Source organism: Symsagittifera roscoffensis, chromosome 2 (assembly GCF_963678635.1).
Source record: "Symsagittifera roscoffensis chromosome 2, txSymRosc1.1, whole genome shotgun sequence".
Lineage (NCBI taxonomy): Eukaryota > Metazoa > Xenacoelomorpha > Acoela > Convolutidae > Symsagittifera > Symsagittifera roscoffensis.
The window spans coordinates 60,031,284-60,045,950 of NC_087063.1; the positions used below are offsets into that span (position 1 = coordinate 60,031,284).

A 14,667-nucleotide genomic window follows, 5' to 3' on the forward strand; every position below is an offset into this window, starting at 1 on the left:
AAAGGCAAAATGTTTTTTGAGCTAAAATCGTTTTCTCTATTCCTTTTAACTATGAAAGTGAGTATGCTTTTCGGACTAGTTTGACTATTCTTACTGCAAGTTTTTTAATCGTTTCATTTGGTACTCTACGAATCTCATTGCATAAATTTCTTCGATTTTGCTTGTTTTTTTTCTGAACCAAACATTTTTGAGAATTTCTGTGTGAATCTTTTCCAATCTGATTTTTTTTCTATAGGTAAAACTGGAAACCAATTTTGGGCTGCGCCGTCAAGTGTGGTTTGGGTTAAAGCTGTGCGTCGATGTAACTAATTTTGATGAAGTGGCGGGTTTTATGATTCAGGTCCTATATTTAAAATCAAATTTGCTGTGACTGCATTTAGGTAATCTTCTACAGAGTATTCAGATCTGTGCCTGTGAATACCATTAAAGGTTTATTTGATGATACTGATGATCCATCCATTAGGCATGGATTCATAGTCATTTGTAGTGATTCTGCGGCATGTGGCATTTGATGAAAGTTTGTGAGTTGACTTTTTGTTATTTCATGTTTTTGCAAATAATATGGTAGGAAAATTTTGTTATGCATTTGAGTTGGTTGGTATGATTGTGTGTTAACTGGGTTTTGTTGTTGAAAACTATTGTTGTAAGATGTTGGATTTTTTCTAGGTTGTCGTATTTGTTCGCTTCGTGTGTATGGTCCCAAAAGGTCTGGTGGGTCAATACTAAAAGAACGAGGTCTTTGGCTTGAATAAAATCGCTAATGATTTTGATTATAGTATTCTTCATCATCTGATGGAAAACATTTTGGCGTATAAAAATGAGGTTGGTTTCTGGTATGGTATTTATTTGTATTATTGTTATTTTGTTGAAAAAATTGCTAATTTTCACTTTGTTCTTGTGAAGCTCGTGGTTGATCTTGAAAATTTACTGAGTTTGAAGTCGTTCGTGGTATGTTTTGACTTTGTGAAAAGAAGTGATTTTGAGTATTTGTTTTAGAAGGTTTTGTTGTTTTTGGTCCATTTATATAGTTGTGATTATGTTCTGCAAAATTATTTCTATGTGATGTTTGTTGTTTGTATGATGGTTTTGTTACTGGTCGGAACGTTGGATAATCCATTTGCGAATACTTCTGTGCAACAGAGGGTTTTACTGTGGATTGTATGATTGTTTGTTGTAGCGTTGGGTTTTTTAGTTTTGGAGATTGCGTTGGGTTGAATAGGTGAAATGCTTCGTTGTACTTCTGTTGTTGTTTTTGTTTCAACAAAGTGTTCGCTTACAAAATTTGATGGATTTTTGTATATCTTGTTGTGTAAGATTTCTTGTTCCATTTAAGTTGTCATTATTTATAAATGTAGAATTGAAAGTATTATTTCCTGTTCTTCCAAGGAAGAATGAATTATAGTTTAAAGGTGTTGCGTCAACTGTATGTGGGTATACTCTAACATAATCTTTGTTAATAGAGATAGTGCTAATTGCCTGACTTGATATATCTGTTGGTATATTATTAAATGATTCATGAGACCATTCACGGTTCCAAATATAACCTGATTGTTCTGCTAATACGGTTTCTGCATCTGTAATATGTGGTCTAAACTTTTTTCTTGCTTGTGCAATAAGATCAAAATTGTGATTGAAATAATGAATTATGAAACATGCTAAGTCTTTTTGTGAATAATGTCATACATGTTGTGTTATGTCTTTTTTTGTTTGATCTTCTCAGATTGCATTTAAAAAATTTGAAAATATGTGTATTTCCTGTCGTACAATTGTATGTCGAGATGTTTGAATTGGTGAATCGCTTTGAGGTTCATTCAAATCTAATATAGATAAATTGCTATAGATAAGTGTTACATCATTTGTGAATATTGAGTTTGCTTTTTTTGAGTTTTGGTGTTGTATGCTTTTGATGTATTGTGTAAAAACCTTTTAAAATTCTTTATCTACGTCATCAGTTTGTTTGAGATATCTGTAATTAATTGCACTTGGTGATTTTATTTCTATTGTGTAGATTCCATATTGTGATGTGAGACTACATATACCTTTGAGATAGTGCTCAAGAAGTTGTCTTTTGATTTTTACATCGGGAAATTCTCTTGTGCACGGACTTTCTCCTTTTTCGAATAAAATTGCGATTAGATATTGGAAAAACTGTACCTGTCCTCGAGCTTCAGTTAATGGAGATAAATAAAATGGAAGTACTGAATTTTCTGGGTTATCTTCATTTCGAATCAATTTTTTGTTGTATGACTGTTAATTAATGTGCAATTTTCAATGTGTCTTTTTGGTTGATTTCAACTGTACAAACGTACTGGTTTGTTTGTGTAGCAATTTTTTATTCTACGTTTCCCTTTTCGTGATGCTGGTGACGTGGTTTCTGAGTCAGTGAAATATATTTGATAGTCAATTTGATGGTTTTTGTTTATTGAGTCTTTTAAATTGTGAAGTTCTTGTATTGCGGTTGTTTCTGATTCTGAGACTGCGTTTCTTCGTTTTACAATTTTTTTCCTAATAATTTGTTTTTGTTGGTTAATTATTTTCTTTCTTAGTGTTTGTCTTTTTGTTCTTAAAAATCCTACTGATTGTCTGTGTGGTGTGGTTACGAGGTCATAATTGTCGTCGTTAATTAAACAATTGTAAAAACTGGATTAGTGATTCTAATATCTTAAACTGTTAGTTCTTACGATTTTTTGTGGTTAGCTTAACTTGGGTCGTTTTGTTGGGTTGAAGAGAAAAGCGTATATTGATTCCTGAGAATGATTTGTACTTTCTCTTGACTTATTCTAAGCTAAGATAGACCTACTAAACTTACTTAGGGGTTGTGATTTGTGATCAAGGTTTGGAGAACAGTAAATCGATCCACAAGGCTCAGGTATAATTAGAACGCAAGTAAGCAAGTTGTTCGTTAGATACTATTTTTTGACTTAATAAGCTTAAGTGTTTTAGCCTGGGTCATCTAATAGAAGGGTCATCAAGTGAAGGATGAGTAACCGAAGTTCTTCACTGTTTATCTTAGTTAAAATGGTATGTTTTTTGAAAAATTTCTGTTAATTCTTGGTCTTTAGTAAGGGTTGGGTAGTGAATCGACGGTTGAGGTCGTTAGACACTAATTAAATTGGGAGGGGGAGAACAAAAACTGTTCTTTTGATCCAAGGATAGGCCTTCATGAACAGAAATGTAGATAACTAGAAATTTTAAAATAGTCTAATTTAATTTAAAGATCCAAGGAAAGCCTTGATGATCTGTTATTTTAAATGATCTATTGAGTCGTAGCGACATATCTACTAAGTTTTTGTCATATAACTTTTTTAAAATGTTGTATTTGTCTAATTCTAATCTAATTTTTGTCTAAGTATAGGTTAGTAAAGGTCTGTTTGAGACTTTTGGTCGCACCAGATGAGTTATGTATGGTTTACTATACTCATAGAGTATTTTCAGATAAGGTACACCGTCTGAACGTCACGCTATCTTGTTTTCGGCCGGATGGATTCGTGCAACTTCTTTGTCTAATACCAATCTTAATCTTACTCTTTTATCTCCTAGTCGCAATAGATCTACTAAACACCGGTTTACGCGAGTTAGTTCCAGAATGAGAACATTTGTATTCTAAGTTAAGTTTCAATTGTTCTGGTGTTGAAACTACTTGTTTCCCCAATTTTTTTCCCCAATTTTTTGCAAACACTATTTTCAAAAACTTTTAATTATTTTTTTTTAAATTTAGTTCACTAGATTTTTCGAGGATTGAAAAAAGAATAATGGTTTATATTTGGTTAATTTGCGCTACCCTGCTATAAAAAGCAAACTCGTTTGATTTAATCACTCGAATTTAGACATAAATTCAGAAACGTCATCGCTTTTTCTTAACACTGGGAACTTTTTAAAGGTTATTTGAATCAGGATTTTGAATCAGGATTTATTTGAATCAGGATTTATTTGAAAGGTTATTTGAATAAGGTTATTTGAACTTTTTAAAGGTTATTTGAAAAGATTATTTGAATCAGGACTGAAAGGGCTTTAATATGACTAATCAACTAAGTCCGATTATTATTTCTGGTACCTGATTTTGTGTGGAAAACAAAAAAAAAATTAAAAAAAAACACGCTCGAGTATTAAGTTCCTCCCCATTTTGAATATTTGGAACAATAACTTGCCAATGCAAAACCTAATTATCTTGTTTTGAGGAAAAAACTCTAGCAACATCGAAACGTTTCTGAAAATTCCCATTATTGAGTTTCTTTGATAATCTCTAATAGAAATAAAAGTTTCTGTTCAAAACTCTAAAAGTTTTGCAAAAGTTTGTTATTTTTTTTAATCACCCATATTTCCCTATAATCCAACAGTCGTTAATTGTAAATTTTTGTTTATTACGTAGCCAACTTCACAATACATTTTACACAAAATACTCAAAAACTATAATGAGTATTTTGTGCTGAGCGAAAACTATTTTTGTATGTTAATATAAGGTACGATAAACATGACTCTATTAAGGTAAACAGTTTATGATGTTCAACCACTGAAAGTTTTGAAGTAGAAATTTCGAGCCATAAACAAAATATTTTGCATTCTTTTCATGTGTCTGTTTCATATTTTAACTTGAGTCGCAAACCTCTATATACAGCTATTCTACGAAAAGTTATTGCTCATTTAACTCGTGGGTCTTCTTCATTGAGAAAGCTTTTGTTTTACAAGATGAATGCAAAAAAGCTAAATATTTAAAAAAAGCTATTAGCTTAACGAGTTTTTCATTTATTAATTGAAAGCAGCTTACAGTGTTTCACAGAGATCTGAAGTGGAGCTTCGTATCACTTGCGATAAAAAGAAAGCGTAGCATTGCAATCTACCAAAGAGAATGAAAAATGGAAAAAACTAAGTCGAAAAAAAATTGAAAAAATCAACAATGTTTTTTGAAATACGAAAAAATCAATCTCAAACAACCAACTGAGAAACACAGCCACTAACAGTACACAAACTTTCAGTATTTGCCGAGCGTTCACTAAGCGGGCAACTTGTGATTAGACGCCGATTGTGTCGAAAAAGATAAATACCAAACAAATTGTTGTCCTGAAAAACTTTGAGCAAATAAAATGTTTTACCTTTTAAATTTTATACTAGCGGCCAACCTTACTTATCGAAAAAATGATTTATTAATTTTGATCTTTAAACCGATAAGAAGTAAGCTCACTAAACCGTCAAAACATGTGCAGAAATCATTAGAACCGAATAAAATCTCTTAGCGAAAACTACACAAAAAACGGAATTCACACCAGCCAGGGCGGGTAAATTTGCAAACTACAGGAGTTAATCAACGACACTTGAGACTAAAATCAAAACTGCTTAAAGAGCGAAAAAATCCGCGGTTTGGCCACTAAACCGACAAAACATAAACGTCAGACACTAAAAAAAAAGGTCCGACCGGGACTCAAATCCCAGACCATAGGGTACGAAGGCAATTTTGTACCTCCATACCAATGAAGAGCGACCTGGAAGTTGTGATAAAGCAGCATCAGTTTCCTAAAAGTTTGTCAGAAAATTGTTTACGGGGAAAAAATCTAGTTCCAAATTACACAAAACTTGCTTTTGCAACTATAAATAACGATTAAAATGTGCACTGAATCTCTTCAATCAATTTTGCGGTTTTGGTTGAACTGCAGGTTCTGATACTTCCACTTTGGTAACAACTACTAAATAATTTTACGTACAAATAGCGTAAATTTTGAGCGGGAAAAATTTTGAACGTATTTATAATTTTTCATGGTTTTCCGATGCAATTTGACACAATAGAATATTGGCATTCAGTAAGCAATAGTTGCACAACTTCAAACGTGCGTATGCTAATGGCTGATCTAGGATTCTCTCGAGAGAGGGGAAATCACAAAAATTAGGAAAATATGTCAATCTTTTTGGCCGACCATAAGTGTTTTCGAGCTCTCTTAAAACCAAAAAAAAAGGCAAAAAAATTCTGTACTCAAAAAGCAGTTTATAGGTACGTTTATAGATGAGTTTTGAAGTTTGTTGACCTTTTTTTGGAGTTTGTTGACCTTGAATGGATGTCGTAAAATAGCATTGGAGGGTGACCCTTTCAGAGACCAGGGGTTTTAGTTGTAAAGTGAAGGAGGGAGGGGGTCCTGATAGCGTCAAAATGGGTATCATCTGGGTAAAAAAACGAGCATTGAAACTCTGAGAAAGTGGGAATGCGAGCATCTAGTAGTCTCGCCCCTAACCCATTTCTCGCGTATCCTCCAGAAATGGGCGGTCTTCGCAAAGGGTGGTCTTTGTTCACAACTTTTGGATTTTCAGGCAAGTCTTCGGGGCAGAGGAACATAATTTTTTGGTCGAGCCGCTTGCCGGTGTATCCATTGCAAACGCAAAGGTGCATCACATCCAAAGATTGAAGACGTATGGTAGTTCGTTCATATATAGAAAAACATACATAGTAGAGCTGGACACAATTATATACTTATACATATCGCAAACTATGTTTTCTACTTAAATACCGACTTCTTTTCCATGCACTGTCATTTTTTTCTGAATCATTTTAGATTTCCAGCTCAGCACTAAATTTCAAATTTACCTGATATCTTTAAAAGGTAAACAAAATTATCGCCAAAAATTTGCATTCTTTGTAGTCTTCAGGCCTGGTAATGTGTTTTTGAGGTTGTTCCGGAACAATTAGCCAGTCAGATGTAAACAATCCTGCAATGAAATCTGCATCTACAATTGCAATGTGAAGATTTAATACTAGTATCGTATCAATATCGACGCTCAAGGGAGTGAACTAAGAGCTAGCAACATCTGAAACAAATCGGACCTGCCGTTGCGTAGAGCCAGTTGGCTTTCCCCTGTGGATCTATCCTCTTATTTTTAGCATAATTAGAAAACCGCTGTGGTTCCTGTTCACAGCTAGAGACCCATCGAGGGTACTAATTTGATCTCAAAACATCAGAACACGGTGGACATTTTTATGGAGTATTTCAACCAAGTATTCAAGCCCCTTTTCATTTGAGAATTCAGAGCAGACCCGCAACCCCGCCCAACTTCTTACAAATCTACTTTTCAGTGACTTTTCGTCATTACATTGATCATCATCGGTAGATTTTAAAAAGATTCCAGATAACTATTAAGGCTCTAAATTGATCCAGTAAATGTCTTATCCACTAGTTTGGGCTACGGAGCACCTATGTGATTGAATGCTTTAACTGAACAGGTAATTATTTTGCGATGACATATCAAATGAAAAACAAACAAAGGGATACCGTATCAAATGATATAGAACAATAATCTAAGTCTGACAAAAGGGGTGATCCACTAAAATTCAATGGAACAGGATATTAGCCGAGTTTACGGAACGAGTAAATTGACTTACGGGGATCATTGGAGTAGCAGTAAGAGTACTTTAATTACGTAGTCTCCCTCCCAATTTTGCTGTCACCCAATTCACTTCTGCCCTTAAAATAGGTCTAGGTGTTCATGATTTTTCAAATGAGATGTCATTTTGATTATTGCGCTAGAATCGATAATAATTGAAAAATTAGAAAATATTTCAACGTAGTTAATTACAATGGCCATATGCATCAGAATTTAACAGAATTTAGAACTTTAAGAAGTATCAACAACAAGGTTTTTTTGCCACAATTTACATGGCCTTAAAAATACCGATCAAACTTCTGATTGAATTGATGGGAACATAATTTAGACTATCCCATTCAGTCTCGTTTAAGAAGTCAACTGGAGAAAATAACACAACTCGGTGGGCTCCTTATTCCCATCAGCAGGTTTAGCTGTCATTAACACCCCTCCATAAATCAATTACTCTCCTCCACAAGAGCCCAGGTGTAGTGGACAGCCGCAGTTTATTACTCGATACATCGTAAATTGTACCCTGCTAATTCTCATACAACAATTAGCTAAATAGAAAATAGCAGACCAGTTGATTTCCAGTTTTTTTTGGATACAAGGGACCCAGTTACTGTTACCCAGCACGGGTAAGTTAGCTTAAAAATCTTCATTTTAATAGCAGAAATTGATTTGAAATTTCGAATTTTTTTACTCCAAAGGTTTTCATTCAGAAAAACTTCATTCCGGAGATTTGAAGTTTTTTATTTCGGCGATTTCGAAAAATAATTTTACTGGAGCTCAACTAAAGTTTCATGGCTTATTCTTTTATAATAAGCCTGCTCGCTTGTTTTAATCGCTCGAAGTTCGACTAAAATTCAAAAATTTCAAACTGGTTTTTCATGACACTGGGGAAAAAAATTTGAAATTTTTAAACGTCATTCGAATCACGACTGAGAGGGCTTTAATTTGATATATCGCCGTACCCTTTCCGAAAAAAGAAGAAAAAAACTTGAACACACCCGAATACTAAGTTTTTCCCCATTTTCAATAGTTGGAACAAAAAGACTGCTAGTATCAGAGCGCATCGCTGGATATTCTGAAAAGTCAATTTTGGTGAAAAAAACGATACTAGAAATTGCGAAAATGAAAAAGTTCGATTTAAAATAGACTAGAACATTCAACACTTAAGCAAAAAAAAAAACAAATAAGTTCCTAAAAAAACAGGCATGTGAAGTGGCAAATAACGTCTGCTGTGTCCCTAAGCAAGACCACACTTACACTTGTCTCACGAAAAGCATTACTGAAATTAAGCAATTAGTATTTCTAATCCACGGAATTACTTTATGGCTAAGTTTGAAAGGCAGACTGCAATTTAATTCAACTCTTGAACAAATTTCAATTTATGACTAGATCCGCGGGGTGCTGTTAAGGGGGACATCCAACAGCTTTTTAATTTCTTTTTCAACTGATATGTTTCGTTAAAAAGCACTCCTTCTTGATACTAAAAGCTTAACCCGCTTAGTAAAAGTAAAATATTCCCTCGTTCATACATTTTTCAGATCAAGATAATTTAGAAATGCATGAAGCAATTGAAAAATACCTGTAACTTTACAGGACAACTGTTGAGCGACTAATTGTATCAATTGAATTTACAAAAACAGTGACTAATTTTAGTTTTCAAACTTAGTCATCGAGTGTTTTTTCTGGCGGCCACTTGATTGATCAGAAAAATCAAACCTTTTTGCTGTAGAAGTCAACCGGGACATTGATATTCAATTAAATTTTCCGTTCAACAATTTTTCCATCATTGTGTTGAAAAAAGATCAAGGGTCTTTCTTGTTTGTTGGCAGGTTATATCATTCGACTTTTGTTTCTCAACATTGAAAGCCGGGCAGAATCAAAAACAAAATTACCAAATATCTTCGATTCAAAGAAAACACAATTACTTTCATATCCCAATACGTCTGTAATTTCACAACAGTGGTGAAAATAAGTTGCGAGGCAAAACATGACTTCTTTAACCCCTGATTTCTTCACTTCAACCACAAGTGCTCGAAAGAGATTCCTGTTCATCGTAACTTCCGTGCTGTTATGGACCCTTCTTACCCTCGATATCTCCGAGTCTGCATACTCCTATAATTCATACACCAACACACGACACAACCGTCTCCCAGCTACTCTCTCTTTCTACCCGGCCGCATCCAATCAGAGCTCGACTTTCTTCCAAGAAGTGAGTGAAGATGTGGCTGCGTTTGAGTCCAGAGATCCACAAGTTGTGAAGTTTCTAAGCAGCTGTTGTGGTGTGGACATGGCACCCTTGCCTGCTGACTTCAATTCCAGTTTCAGTTTGAACCAGTGGCCTAGCAGTGCCGTTTCGACATTGGTATTGGACATTCCGAACAGGTAAAAACAACATTGAAAAATCATTATTTTCATCTAAACCAGACTAATACTTACTTGTCTATGTACGAGAAATATTTTGACAACCGAGGTTTTCAAGCTATATTGCAATTGGATCTTAGAGTCATGCGAATTTTTATCTAATTTTGTCAAAAAGTAAGGCCACAAAAAACCAGCAATTTTACGCAGCTTGTCTCTTTCAGGTACTTCCAAAGCGACACATCAGCCAGACTTCTAGCCAGGGCCAATTTGTCGATAGAAGCTAAGTCACACTTCATCCAGTTAATGAATGACGCATACGTGACTGACGTCATCAGAGCATTGACAGGGTCACCGATCAACACAATCCGGTTCCCGGTGATCAAGTTCGCCCTGCTGCAGAAGATCATTAAGGGCAGAGTTTCCACTGTCATCACATGGTCAGACTTCAACAAACTGGCTACTTCTGGTATTTTGCACAAGTACGTAATTTTGATTTGCCTTAGTACTGTTTCTTTTTCAGCTTTGCCGAATATGCTTTGGTTTTAAACAGCAAAAATAATTTTGCACTTTCTTCGAAAATTATACCAGGTAATCTCCCATATCTGGTGATCTCCAACGAAAAAGTTTGTTTACTTAAATTTATTTTACATTGAACTCTTGTATTATATATGCATGAAAACAATTTATTTACAGGAGAGACTGTTTTGAAAACGGAGTCTTGGCAGAATTTTATGTTTTGTTTGAACTATTGAAGTCGAAATTGCTTCAGGTTCTTCAGTCAGGGTCTGGACATCAACTCAGTGACAACAGTCGTGAACAACGAGGTCAAACTCAACCTGATCTCTCAGATCTTGCAGCAGGGTGAACGAATCATCGGAGAATACATCCGGAAACCCGTCTGTCGCATTCTACTGGATCACATTTTCAGGATGAAGAACTACCAGCCTATTTCGTCATGGCAAAGCAAGGATACCCTGTTCTCAATCAGCCCTTACATTGAGTGCCTGGAACCCCAAATGTTACCAGAGAAGGAAAAGTACGGAAACTGGGTTCAGTTGTTCTCGTATATTGCAGTGAGTCATGAAATAGATCCAGCAACGTGTCTGCAGCTCCTGCATAAACTAGACTCCCACTCGTGGAGTCGAATCACAAGTGAGACCAAATTTTTATGTCTGAGGTTCGCGCCTCCTCAAATAGCGGTCAATCTTTTATGGCACTGGGAGCAAAAGTACGAAACCGAATTGGCATTGAATGGAATCATGGTATCCATGCAAGACATGGCACTACAGAACACTCTGAAGCGCGAGAAACTTGTGGATCTGAGTCTGGTGAAGCGAAACGAGGACTTGTTTCAACTTGTCACCTCAGTCTACCTGCATCTTTTGAACTACGAAGAAACTCAATCACTTTACGGAATGTATTATGTTGCACTAAAGTGGAACAAAATACCAATAACAAGTGTCCAGAAATTGGATCCCAGATCACTGAAACAAACACAGGAATACATAAAAGATCACCGACTGTCGCCTCAAAGCCAGTGGAGCGAAAAAGACTTGCAAACCCTGGGAGCGCTTGTTACAGGACTATCTGCTGATGAAATCACTCAGAATCATCTCAAGTATTTCTTCAAGCAGGGCAACGAGTTTATCAAACACCTGTCAGTTCCAACGAATGTCAAACTTATATCGCTCATTAGGAAAGAGTTGCCGAGGATCAGTGACGGACTGCGATTGGCGAACATACGGGAATATGATATGGGCATGTTGAACTATTTGTCGGCACACGACTTACAAAAAATCATTCAGAGCACATTTGAGAGCGGTTACTATTCATATAACTCTGCACAAGATCGAATTGAAGAACGGCTTCCAACTGAACTACTGAACAAAAAATGGGACACAAGAATAAGCTGTATAATCTACGATAACGTAATGCAAACAATCGGTGACTCATTACCGCCGGATGAGCTGAACGAAAACAGAGTTGCGCTGACTGGTCCTATGTCAGAGAGCATTGGTCCAATTTTATTGGGAGCTAACTATAAGGACTTTTTGGATGTCAGGTACTCTGAGTGGCTTTCTGTCATCAACAGTTTCCAGTTTTTCCTGGACAAAAACCAAATAATGTCTCGAGGTTTGGCACAAACATTGGCAACATACTTTCACAAAGTATCAAATGATTTGTTCGGCCCAAACAAGGCATCTGAAAGACACATGGAACCCAGTTTCAGGATAGAAGTCCACTTATTAGGAGGCAGAGTTTTACGCGAAGTCGATCCAAAATTTTTCTTTAACGTACCTGCCTATCTTTGCCGAGAAGCCGTAAGCATGATTGGTGAACTCAAAGACAACATTATGCTGCCACGAAAGATGCGACAGCAAATAGTTGCTATCTACTTAAACCACTGTCGTAGATCACCAGAACTGGACTTCGTTGACCTCGTAAGTTTAGGATCTCTCATTTGCGATATTCCAGCGGAGTTCCTCCGAACGAGAGCCAATCAGACTTTGCTTCGAGAAAGAGTACACTACTTCAAACAGTGCTCCTTGAGCCGACTCCAAGGAGAAGTTATCAAAAATCTATTGCCGAAACCGGTTATGTCATACGAAAACATTCTGAATCTCCAATCAGCAATGTGTTCGTTTATGAATGCAAAAGACTTGATGCTGTTGAATGATACCGCGAAAACAGATCTGGTGCCCGCTATGCCGTTCATTTGGAAGCAACAACCCGAATTATTCTCTAACAAAATCCGATATAGCAAACTTCTTTGGGATCCAGAGATGGCTTTCTTGGAAGGTTTGGATTTGCAAAGTCAGCAGCAGCTGGGATCTTGCATTCGAACAACAGCTTGGGTCTATGCTACTGATTTTAAACATGAACATAGCTATTATTATCAGAAAGATTGTGCGCCTGATCACGTTGCAGCCACAAACACTCTTAAAAAAGACAAGGACTCCCCTATTACAGTACTAACATGCGCTGAGTTGAAAGATCTTGGCGCAGGCATTGCTGTTCTACCGCAGGAATACTTCGAGAAACTAAACCCTTGTCAATTGAAAAGATGCATTTTCTATCTTACAACACATCCCTATGTACAAGATTCGACCAAACAGAAGTTGTTGAAACTGATTGAATTGGCTATCCAAAAACAGCACGCAACTAACGATTCTCTGGCGACTTTCGCGACTTGGTCTCGCTCTCTTCTGTGGTACGACCTTCCAGTTCTGACGTCATTCATGTCGCCTAAAGAATACCATCTTTTGCCGACAGAATCGGATTTTCTATACCTGGTACAGAGAACACTACCCGGAGAAACTACCACCACATACCAGTTACTTGAGTACCTTTTCAGTCGATATTTGAACTTGCTCAACCGCAAACAACTTACAGTTACTGAAGTTTCCACTCTTGGAAATATTTTATGCGGTTCAACTATTAAATCATTCTCTGATAGAGTTATGTTCACAACTAAGACAACTATAGCAAGTATTCTTCCCGATGATTTCAGGTCCTCGCTACACTTGCTTGGAAACCTTTCGGCGTGCTCTTCGGCTCAATTTGCCGAACTCGCCAAGTTTTATGAGTCATCATATACAGGAAGCGAGCCGTACAGCAGAGTCGACATAATTGACCTGAACTTAATTATGTCTACAGCCAGTGAGACATTGCTAAACTCTTTGGAACGAGATCAACTGAAAATGATAAATTGCGAGACTATCCGAAGAATTCCTGAGGATACTTTCAAACAGCTGGGTCAACTATTCTTTCTCAGACTCTCGCCCGAACAAATAAGGTGTTTCACACCAGCTCAGTGGAAACATGTGAAACAGTACAAGTTACGGATAGTGAACAACAATCTTTGCTCTCAATTCAAGTTCTCAGATAGTGTATTCACATGTCTGGTCACTGGAAATGAATTCAAGGGATCCTACAATGATGCGGATGATTCCGACCAGGATACACTACCGGACTATGACGTAGAGCCGTTTGGGCAAACAGACGAACAAATCACGGAATTTGACGTTGAAGGGGCTATTGACTCAAGCATTACAGTACAAAGCCATTACCCACTAACAGATTTGCATTATGTCACTGTTGGCGCACATGGTTTGAGCGCAAATTTTGTCAATATTTTCATAATTTATTGCACACTTTTTTTCCTATTGAGCTGATATAACCTGTTAATATCTGATTGTTATAACATTTTAATGTGATGGTTTGTAGAATTTTTAATTAATTTAGAAACAAAAATTTGATTTAAATAGTTAATTCACAATTTGTATGCACTTGAAATTTATCTTGATTATTACTATGATACCGGAGTGAGAATCTTGAGAGAATTTACACCTATTTTGACATTTGTAAGATCCCATATCGTATAATTTACTCACAAAACTTTGGAAAGAGACCAAACAAACAACAGAAAGCCCCGAAAATGGATGCCCCGAAAATGCATGTAACAATTACACAGAAAATATTGATTATAGCTGATCTACAAAAACTAATAATAAAGCATTTTTTTCGGAAATTCTTGTCTCGGTCAATTTAATCGATCATAACGCTTTCAGGGTTATGAATAAACTCTTCAAAGCGCGCATAATTTAGTCCAGAACATGGAAAGCTCTCATAAGTTAGTCCAAAACATGGACAATTTTCAAACCCCCAGAACTTTACAAAAATTTATTGGAGGCAAAATATCTTTTTACTTTTGAACTCAGGAAGTTAACAACTTCAATGGGGTGTAAATAACTTTTGTTGAAAATTATTATTTCGATCGGTGAAAATTGACTAAATAAAAAAAACCCACCGAGCATAAATATTCCGTTTTGTTCAAAATTCGGATTCGGAACAAAATCTATATTTTCAAGTGACACAAAAAAGTCCCATTGTCATATTACCATATCTTTATCTGTCGAAAAGAGCCTGAAAGAGCACACACAAACCAAGTCA

At 36.1% G+C, this 14,667-nt stretch overlaps 1 protein-coding gene across 1 annotated transcript; it reads left to right on the forward strand.

Moving 5' to 3' along the window:
* The first annotated feature begins 7,725 nt into the window (after nucleotides 1-7,725).
* LOC134839631 (uncharacterized) lies at nucleotides 7,726-14,010 on the forward strand. Its single transcript, XM_063855245.1, has 4 exons — nucleotides 7,726-7,979; nucleotides 9,183-9,735; nucleotides 9,936-10,193; nucleotides 10,484-14,010. Exons 2-4 carry the CDS (start codon nucleotides 9,341-9,343, stop codon nucleotides 13,887-13,889), a joined length of 4,059 nt encoding a protein of 1,352 aa, XP_063711315.1. The 5' UTR covers nucleotides 7,726-7,979; nucleotides 9,183-9,340; the 3' UTR covers nucleotides 13,890-14,010.
* The last annotated feature ends 657 nt before the right edge of the window (nucleotides 14,011-14,667 follow it).

Excerpts from the sequence above, each read along its gene's own strand:
- LOC134839631 (XM_063855245.1), top strand. The coding sequence starts at position 9,341 with ATGACTTCTTTAACCCCTGATTTCTTCACTTCAACCACAAGTGCTCGA. Across the intron at positions 9,736-9,935 it reads GTATTGGACATTCCGAACAG|GTACTTCCAAAGCGACACAT; the intron begins GTAAAAACAACA and ends TGTCTCTTTCAG. Across the intron at positions 10,194-10,483 it reads ACTTCTGGTATTTTGCACAA|GTTCTTCAGTCAGGGTCTGG; the intron begins GTACGTAATTTT and ends AAATTGCTTCAG.